Source organism: Rhagoletis pomonella, unplaced genomic scaffold (genome assembly GCF_013731165.1).
Source record: "Rhagoletis pomonella isolate Grant_MI unplaced genomic scaffold, Rhpom_1.0 Rhpom_scaffold_00004, whole genome shotgun sequence".
Taxonomy (NCBI): domain Eukaryota; kingdom Metazoa; phylum Arthropoda; class Insecta; order Diptera; family Tephritidae; genus Rhagoletis; species Rhagoletis pomonella.
Window position 1 is genome coordinate 33,804,563 of NW_023458558.1, and position 10,149 is coordinate 33,814,711.

At 34.9% G+C, this 10,149-nt stretch overlaps 2 protein-coding genes across 2 annotated transcripts; both read right to left on the bottom strand.

The window, feature by feature from the left end:
* Positions 1-2,366: 2,366 nt before the first annotated feature.
* Positions 2,367-3,345, bottom strand: LOC118738200 (putative gustatory receptor 89a). The gene is made up of 2 exons (XM_036469124.1): positions 2,629-3,345; positions 2,367-2,576 (listed from the first exon to the last, which is right to left on the bottom strand). Exons 1-2 carry the CDS (start codon positions 3,343-3,345, stop codon positions 2,367-2,369), a joined length of 927 nt encoding a protein of 308 aa, XP_036325017.1.
* Positions 3,346-9,392: 6,047 nt separating this feature from the next.
* Positions 9,393-10,143, bottom strand: LOC118737506 (caspase-3-like). Its single transcript, XM_036468059.1, has 3 exons — positions 10,084-10,143; positions 9,852-10,014; positions 9,393-9,776 (listed from the first exon to the last, which is right to left on the bottom strand). Exons 2-3 carry the CDS (start codon positions 9,958-9,960, stop codon positions 9,499-9,501), a joined length of 387 nt encoding a protein of 128 aa, XP_036323952.1. The 5' UTR covers positions 9,961-10,014; positions 10,084-10,143; the 3' UTR covers positions 9,393-9,498.
* Between the last annotated feature and the right edge of the window lie 6 nt (positions 10,144-10,149).

Genomic DNA, 10,149 nt, shown 5'->3' on the forward strand with positions numbered 1-10,149 from the left:
AATTTTAGTTGATTCTATCTTTTTTGGCCCTATTTGGCTTGGCTTCTTCGCGTTGCAGATATCCTGTTTTGGTTCGCCAATAGCAAGCATCTGTTTTATCTTTTGGCTTTCTTCGGGGTGTGGCAAGTGGGGCAGTGGCTGTTGATTGTCGACCGTGACGGCGCGGCTGCATTTGCGGTCAATAAATACAAATCCAAAAAGCCATGCTTAACCTGTATTTTCGCATTGACCACAAACACTTGCACGCTAATGCCTCCGAAAGGCACTTTCATTCATTTACTGGGCTAAGTAGCTGCGGTTTCGACTAGTGCGCTTTCGTAAAGTGTATGTAATAGATATGTATAAGTAAACAGACTTACATGTAACAGACATATGTAAATAGGCAGGCATTACGGTGATATTTTGATCCCGAAAACAATACAAGTTATATTGTGGTTAAGGGAAAGGGAATATTATATATATTACGGAGAAGCAATGGCAATAAAACTTTCAACAGAACTTTTGCAGATCTGGCAGGTTTAAGCACGGCATACCTTTGTCAACTAAAATTTTTTTTAGATTTAGTGCTACTTTGAAAAGAAAAATATATCTACATTACACTGGTTAAAAAAATCGATTGTCTTATGAATAAAGACGCCTGTCAAAAGCACAGCCCTTGCCTAATATGAAAATTTAGAGATCGGTCATCGGTCAAGTTAAAAACTTTGTGTAATATAAAAATAAAATCAAAAAATGGTCGTAAAAATTTCGTGCTTTTTAATTAGATTTCTTAGAGAGATCATAATGTCGTGCAGTTTTGTAGCCCACTGAATTCTAGTAGAATAAAGTAAAAGACTCAAATGGCTAAAAATTACGGTTGAATTTTTAGAATTTTTTTTTTGTAGAAGATTTTGTTTGAAATATTAGTTGTGTTTTCGTATTCTCCAGCAAAAAATATCCATTAGCATGCCAGTAACCAAATTTCGGGGAGTAAGCCAATGGACAGCTGATTAATTTGTTATTTTCCGACGCAATTTTCTAAGGAAAATAGTACTTCCCATCTTAATATATCGCACATCGTCTTCAAAAGATTCACAATTCAAAATTTGGCATTTTTGAGATTATATGCTAAAAGTGTACACAGATTTTTTATTTACCTTTCAGCAAAAGCTGGAGTAAATTTTTGTTATAATTTGTTTAAAAAAAAACCAGGGTAAAGTCGCCCTTGCCCATATGATTATCATGTGCTAAGAAATAGTTTTTCGCATTTTCTTACAAACGTATTATTTTGAGTTATGACTCTTTTGAAGACGGTGTGCGATATGTATATTTAAATAAGTTTTTTTTGTTAATTGCAACTCTAAAAGCACCACAAACAATTCTTTTGGTAATGTGAATTGTATTAAGCATCATGCCATCAGCTGTTTTTCTTAATAGTAAATAGTTACTAGTAAAAATTTATCTAGTAAACATCCAGTAAAACTTACAAGTTCAGCTGTCATTTTTGCTCTCTCAATTCTCTCTCTTTTGCTGGCTTCTTGCAAGTTTTTGCATACGAAAACGACATCCAGTAGAAGCCAATAAATTTAGTACTGGATTTTACTGGATAGGGCGTACGCGAACAGGGCCCAAATACACACAAATTTGTATCCAAATCGGTCCAGCCGTTTAGTAGTTCAGTGATATAAGATATACAGAAGAATCGATGAAATCACAACTTTTACGTTTTGTTCATTTTTTGTTCAAAAAAAAATATATATTAAAATTTATTGTTTCCCGAAAAAAAATTACTTATAGACAAAGTAACATTAAAGGATAGCCAAAAAAAGCCACAATGTAGACCTAAAATTTCGTGGCTAGGGCGGAAATAAAATTGTTTAAAGTGGATGAGCACTATAAACATCGCGTGCGTACCTTTTTAATCTCTAACAGTCTTTCATTTCACTTCCGTATACACCACAGTGGCTTTCAAATAGTCATTCCTTTCGGTTTGTTTCTTTGTTATGCGCGCCATCTATTAGTCAGATTGACCATATAATATATCGTAAAATTTAATGCAAACTCTGAACGTATATTTATGCCGGAAAACGCATATACGTTCTCTGATTTCGTCGACGAGTGGAAAACAGTGTTGCATAGAGATAAAACCACCCCTGCTTACCATGTAGCGGTAGTTTTCAAAAAGGTGAAAAAAAACTATATTTAATAATTGCGCCGGGCCTCTAATGTTCGGCCCCGCCCGAACTTAGACTTTTTTATTTGTTTCTGAATAATTTTTATCAAACATTAATTCTGTGAAGTTATGTTTAACCCTTTTTCTTTATTGGAAAATATTGAATAAGAAAAAAGCTTTTTTTATTCCTGCAAAAAAAATCTTTTTGGTACTCTCAAAAACGTTTTGGTACATTTGGTAGGTGGAAAATGATTTGGGTGGCAACACTGGTGTAAAACCCAAACTGCAAAATCATAACTACAAAATTAACCGAATAGGAAATGAGAAAAAGCAAGAACTCGTTGTTGAGCTCAAAAAGTCCGAGAATGTCAAATCTAATTGACTGCGGCCACAATGCATCTGAATGAGTTAACTCGAAGCGGCACTGAAAAAAATTATCCATTTGTACATTTATCTTGCATATATATGTAACTTACCTCTGCTCCCTCCTTCAAATCTATATCGCGATCAAGGAAAAGATGAGCAACTCTCTTCTGCTGTTTACAACAGAAATGCACCACATGGATGAGTAAATACAATTCAATGCAAAGCTTGGCGCAATAGAAGACGAATGCTAACCACCAAGCTCTTGTTATAACATAATAATATAGCTGCGCATATAAATTGGCCAATACGTTGATGAACTCGCCACAAACAATCAAACAAATCGGCAATTGAAATATGCCTTTCAGCTGTCGAAGGAGTCCGTTTAACGCATTGTGCAATAAAATCAAATCCTGAAAATGCATTAGCTCATCTGCTGGACCAGTTGAGATGTTCTCCAAGTAATATGCCATTTGTTCATAACAAGCGGTTAGCAATATTATGGAACCAAAAATTAATAGTACCAAAGTGGCGCGGTACTGCTGCAGATACAGTGACGCCAGGTTCACCAAAAAGTGCCACGGATCGATTTTAAATGCCAATTTCGATAGAAAGACAAGTTGAGTGAGTGCATCGTAAAATGTCAGACCTATTTGCAACCACAGCAACAACAGTGCTCGGCCATTTATCAATTTCCGGCCGTATATGGCGCGTATCCATTGTACAGTGTGCTCCAGTTTATTTAGAAATTCGCATAGCTGTTGCCGTTGCCAGATCTGTGAAAGCATGCTCATCAAAACTATGCTTATGTCACTGACTTGTGATACCATGGCTATAAGCACAAAAATATCGTCGTACTGAAGGCCCACATGTGCGTAAGTGGCGGCGACGATGCGCAGCAAGAATGGTGCGGCGCCACACAAGAAAATAAATATCAATATTGCGAGGCAGCTCAAGGCGTTATGTGTTCGATATATGCCACGTTGCTTGCTGTGAAGAATGGGCGCCAGCAACATGACACGAGCGATAAGCAGAACTATGCGGGTGCTGGAGAAGAAAGCGACACTATAAAGATGGCGCCATTTTGTCGAACATAGCATCTTAGCTAATCGTAGGTATAAGTTTTATGGCAATGCAACTTATTGTTAGACTTGCTGCACCGCAAACTTTTGGAACCGTCGCTATAACTGCAATACTTCAAAGTCCCCGCTTTTCCGTATTTCACTGAAGCCTGTTTTTGTTAAATGAGGCAACGCAGAAAATATTGAATAAAATTGAGCCTTTTAATTCAGCGATTCCATTGGCTTGGTGTGCTGCAAAGTAATGTGTTATTAGCATTTGGTACTCCCGGCTTCAAAAACGTTTTAATTGGTTGTGTAAGCAAAATAATTATAGTTATTTAAACGCCTTCGTTTAATTACAGCGGCTAATAGATAATGTCAATACAGTACGCCATCGGTAAAGAGAACTGGTGAAATAAATTCAAAAATATATGTTTTGATTTTGCTGGAGAATACTTTACTTTACTTTTGACGCAGCTCCGCAGATTAGCGCTTACACAATATTTTAGTGCTTGGCCGAGTTTCTCCTCCGATTTTCCGCCTGCGCCTTGACCTAAAGTAGTACGCCGACTCCGAACGGCGATTGCATTTTTATGAGAAGCTGTTTTTCATAGTAGATATACTCTCGGAGGTTTGCCATTGCCTGCCTAAGGGCGAACGCTATTAGAAACAACTGTTTTTTTTTTGTTTTTGATGTTAGTCTGAAAGTGGGCCCGATCCCAGGTCTTGCGGATTGGTAACAACCATAAAAACAAAATATTAAAAACAAGCGCGACTTTCTAGACGCTTGAAACTTGCACTTTATTGGATTAAAATTGCATACCCAAAAATCCTCTAAAGAATCATATTAAAAAGCTCGAAATTTTAATGAAAATTTGTTGACGACAGTTGATTCATAATAAAATAATTTCTCCATCATTCGAATACATATATGTTTTGAATAAACTAAGTTATTTATTATTTACGAATAAAGAAGCCAACAATTTATATATTTGTTATTCGTCATTCGAATAGACGTTGCCCAACTCTGGTCTGTAATAAAAGATTGGAGGGTGAGGGAAGAACCCTCGTTCTCAGATCATAATATAGTTTTAATATTGATCCCTATCCCGTGAAAATCCTATCAACACGAACTGGGACCTTTATAGAAAGATTCTGATGAGGGAAATGGGTCTACTTATGCCAATTAGCTCTCTCGAAGAACTCGAGATTAGACTTGAAACTCTAACTAAAGCTCTTATCAAAGCATACAAAATTTCCTGACCCCCGATGCGAGCGAGGCGCAGATCACAGCCTTCCTGGTAGAACAGGGAACAAGGGGAAAGAAGGCGATATGTTCGCGAAATATTCAAGCTGGAGGAGTTTACTTAAGCTCTACAAAAAATAAGTCCGGGTTGCCAAACAAAGCGCGTGGAAAGACTTCTGCACAAGCATGGAAGAAACGGCGGAGGTGACAACACTTAAAAAGCTGCTATAAAAGCACTCTTCCATGCCAAGTCTTGCATGGTCTTGAGTGACTCTGAGCCGGTCAGAAACGCTATTGGGTTAAAAGCTAAAGACCTAATCACCTTCGAGAGACTGGAGTGGGCCATTAACTAATTGGCCTCTTTTAAATCTCCCGGACCGACGGCAATATTCCAGCCATTATACAAAAATCTTAAGATCTAGTAGTACCATGGCTGAGATGCATCTATAACGGATGTTTAGAGTCCAAGGGGATTGTGTTTATGCCCAAAGAAGGTAAAATTAGCCATTTATACTGGAAGGATTAGAGACCGATTATTCTTACCTTTTTCATTCTAAGAGTCTTTGAAAAGATTTTGGCAGCCCATATAGGGGAAAAGCTGGGTTCCGATGGTTTGTTAAGATCACAACACGCATACCTGATAGGCAGAACAACAGAAACAGCACTCTATACATTGATTCAGAGCTGGAAAGCAAAGAATACGTTTTAGGAGTATTTATAGATATTGAGACGCCACTTGTATCAAAAAGAAGTAATAAGTGGTCATATAAAAATGCGCCAAGATTTTTTGTATGAAAAATGAGCAGGACAGAATGTTACTCATACGCCAAGTACACCTGAAAATATCTCGTAAACTTATCCATAGAGTAAAAATTAACTCGATTTTCGGAATCAGCGCGCAATTCTATATAGCAATTGGATAGTGGCGTCCGCTGAATATTTTTCCTGTAAACCAGTGTTAGTTTTCAGTTTTCAGTTTTCGTCTTTTTTTTTAGTGCCTTCTTTGGCCATTTTTGCTATTTTTAGTGCATTTTCCTGCCTATTTCTCTATTTTATTTTCCTTTTTTTTAGGTTTTTAGGATAGGTCCTAATAGTCCGTTCCCTGTATATTAGTATAATAACCTTATTTATGTATTTATTCAAAAAAAATAAAATAAAATAAAAAGTTGTGTTCTACATAATAATTCACGCTATCTATGAGGCAGTGTATTTAGCGAGTTTTTTTAGCTTGGTTTCCCCTGATGAAAGCGGTGTGAATTACGAGTAATTAGAGAAAACTAATTGCTTGATTAATAATTGCACTTTTTTCATTTTAATTTTTTGTTGGAAAATTTCGCTAATTGCACTGGTTCCCAGCAGAAGTGACTCTGGATGCCACTATCGAATTCCCATAAAGAATTGCTCGCTGATTTCGAAAATCGAGTTAGTTATTTTTGGGAATAAGTTTTCGAGATACTGACGGTTTAAAACAAAAGGTGGTTCGACTTGATCACGTATATCACACGAACCAATTTAACTACGAAATGCGGAAAATGAAAGCTAACAAAATTCTCCAAAAACTGTGTATACGTTACTTCTCCATAGGCCTGATAGTTTCGGAGAAATTTATTAATTATTTCAGGTTTTCGGTTTTTTTTTGATGAAAGAAGTTCAAAATAACGAATAGGGGAAAAATGAAAATAAAACAGATTCTGAGTAATCTTTATACCTGTATATCGACACCTGAGTGGAAGGTCGACAGTGAGTTCGAAAAAGCCCTACTTCAGAATATTATTGAAGAACGCCATACTTCAAAATTTTGTTTGAAAAACACCCTATCTCAGAATTTGATTAAATAACGCCCCATCTCAGATAAAACGCATTGTACATATATATATAAATATATATAGTTGGCGGAGATTGGTGAAGCAGTTTTCAAGATACACATTTTTTTTTGGTGTAAAAGTGCGGTACGACGCCCATTTCTCAGAACTTTCATAAGAAAGCAAGATTTTGCTAGATCGATAATTTATCAGCAATTACCCATTATCGAGGCGCTACTTTATATACAGACGGGCATTATGTGAAAAATATTACACATATGTACATTAGCGTGGTCCAAAAATGCACCCCCTAGGATTGTTCTATACCGTAAAAAAATACCCCCATTAATTTATTTTGAAATCGGAAAACATTTAAAGGTCGCTCAAAGTTTTCCATGAGTTTTATATGAAAAAAAAAAACACTTTTCATAGAAATGATTTATAATCATATATATAATACCTCTATATTGCTAGTACAATATGATCGCAAAGATTTTTCGATTCAAAATCAAAGAAAGACAGCCTATGAAAATGTTTGTGGTAGTAGAAGTATACGTGTATATTTGTAAACTAGTACATAGAACGAATGGAATGAAATTCAACAAAAAAACACAAATTCGACGGTCTCATGTTTCCTTCAAGCCGCAATGCATATTGAGCCCTTGCCGCGAAAATAAAGTAAGTGAACCTTTTTCAAAATTTAATTTTGATGCATAAATGCTCTTAGAGCACCTGCATCAAAAATCAGATTTAAAAAAAGTATATCGTCGCTAGAATAAAGAAACAGTGTAAATGCCACATACACTATTATTCGATAATTCCACCACTGGATAGATAATCCTTTAATCTATTAGAAAAATCTTTAGGTTTCTTAAATATCTCTTTGGCTCTAATTCCCGAAAAACGAAATTGTATTTGTATGGTTTGTAATGGTTTATAAAAACTTCCAATTCGTTTTTCCTAAAACTATACTTTTCATGTTACACTATTTCATTATTCCAGCGACGATATATGGGGCATTCCATACAATATTTTTTTTTAGCTTGAAATATTTCTTTTTTACATTCTTTATCGAAAAAAAGAAGACACCTATTTTTTATTTCATCAACAGATTCCAAAATCTCGAAAAAGAAAATTCCCGAAATTTTGAACTCACGGAGAAGTATCTTTTTTCAATTGTTTACATTTAATAAACTATTTGTCCGAGAAGGTATCGAAATATGCGTAATTACCTCGGCTTTCCATGACTGTGTGAGATAGATTAAAATAAAAAAAATTTAGATTAGAAAATTGCAATTTTTTATTTATTTTTATTAACTTCATCATGTTTGGTTTTTATTATTTTCAACCTGAATAGTTGTCAGACTTTATGGAGTACGCTGTAAAAATTTGAGAATGGAAACACCAAAACTGTAGAATTTACGAGTTTTTTTCATACCTGGGTACATAAAGTTTCAGCGCACAAAAAATTTTTAGAATTATAAAATTATTAAATAAAGAATTGGATATTATTACTAGGAATCTCCTGAAGAGAAAAAGAGGTTTCCGATCGAAAAATTTTGATTTACATAAAAAATATTTTTTGGATTTCAAAACAAAAATAAAGTTTCTTCCCCTAGGGGGTGAGAGCATAAAAATTCCGACTTTATTTTGTTACTATATTTTTGGACCACCCTAATGTACATACATAAGTAATACCCTCGGGTAAAATTAAAAATGCAATTAGATCACATTACAAATGCTAGAATAAAGATAAAAAATATTTTGAACAAATATTTATTGCAAATTTTAATTTCGGATGTATAGATAAAATGCGTACATGTATGTACATATATGCAAGAAGTAGAAACAAACGGCGAATTACGAAGATTAGATTGCAGGCTGATAACAGCGTAATCAACGACTGATAATTGAAAACCTATGAATCATGATAAAATACAAAAACTTGGTGAATTTGTTTCTAAATTATATTTTGTATCCTAAATAGCAACTGTGAACGAGAACTTAAAAGTTTAAACAAATGAAATATTGGTGGAACCACATTGACCTTAATCGACTTACACTAAGCGAGCAAATAAAAAAATGGTAATAATTCCTTTACACGTAACATTCATGTAATTGCTTCTTATAATTATTGAATGTTATTTTTGGAGTACACCTTTATAATCTACTGAAACAAGTGTATGCATATGCCTATGTATACCATCAATTTTAACCACTACTGCCTTATACCGTGTTCTGACCGACATCGAAAACATGTTTTCATTGCTAAAACTGGTTTTCGACCTAAAACTTGTGTTTTCGTCAATGTAAAATATGTCAAACGAAAACCAGTTTTCGCTGAAAACTACTTGAAAACTCGCGTTCCACTCCAGTACTCCAGTTCGGACCGTTAATTGTCTGGCCAAATTAAAATAATAATAAAAGTAAAAGGTTGTTAATGAAAAGAAAATTAAAGAAAAGTATTTTTTTTTTGTTCTTAATAAAACTATAAATAGTTGATGTAAGAAATGTCAAAGAAAACACTAACAGCCGGCGCGAACAGCCTTCAGCCTACAATCCCAAAACTCGTTTTTAAAGTGTTTTCGTTGCCGGCCAGAACATGGCATAAGTAATGATAAGCCAAACAAGGTGATAAGCGCTAAACTACAAGCCTACTACTCGTGAATTATACGTATACATATATGTATGTATGTCAGTAAAGAGATATGATAAAAAAGCGATTTTTTATTTTGAATATAAATTGTATGTAGTAAATAAGTGTGTAGTTATTTGTTGTCATATACATAGCTAAACAAAATTGTTACAGTTTATATGTACATATGTATGTATGAATGTTCAGTGCCGTTAATTGTTCAGAAAGCTGGGTAATTTTTAAATAATTCGTTTTTGTGGTAGACTTTTCACTTTAAGATAAAAAGTTTTGGTGAGCGTCGATAGAAAGTTGGGCATTTCCTTCATTTGATTCAATACCTCAACTTTGGCAGATGACTGATATTCATAAGCCACTTTGCGGTTTACGGCGGTGAGGAGACGTAAGAGATCAAACCCTTCCGTTGTTGCGTGTGGCTTGTTGGTAGCCTCAGCGAAAACTTCGCAAAGACTTTGTATGAACCAAGAGCCATTTTCAACATTACGAAATGAGTAGTACTCTGTAAAATAATATGTTTACAGTTATTTTTTAACAATAGTGCCCAAGTCTGCAATGCTCTCATCAATTAACTTACTCTCAAATGTCGAATACATTACTAACAGATCGGCCGTATTTGGTATGGCGTATGTTATCACAGGCGGTCTTTCTTCGGGCACGGACGGTCCTCCTATTTGTCGAGTCATCACAGCGAATTCATTAAAGACGACAGGTTTGTCTAATCGGTCGCCGCGACACGCCTAGAAAATAAATTAGAATAATGATGTAAGCTTTGGAATTTGATTTAAAATATTCCGCAATTTGTGAACCTGCACAAAGAAGATTTTTGGCTTGTTGATCAAACTCCTACAATTTTCGCCTAAGAATGGTTGCCA

Coding starts and splice junctions, on each gene's coding strand:
- LOC118738200 (XM_036469124.1), bottom strand. CDS start 3,345: ATGGTATCACAAGTCAGTGACATAAGCATAGTTTTGATGAGCATGCTT. Junction 2,577..2,628: donor ATTTGAAGGAGGGAGCAGAG/GTAAGTTACATA, acceptor AATTTTTTTCAG/TGCCGCTTCGAGTTAACTCA.
- LOC118737506 (XM_036468059.1), bottom strand. CDS start 9,960: ATGACTCGACAAATAGGAGGACCGTCCGTGCCCGAAGAAAGACCGCCT. Junction 9,777..9,851: donor AATGTATTCGACATTTGAGA/GTAAGTTAATTG, acceptor ATTATTTTACAG/AGTACTACTCATTTCGTAAT.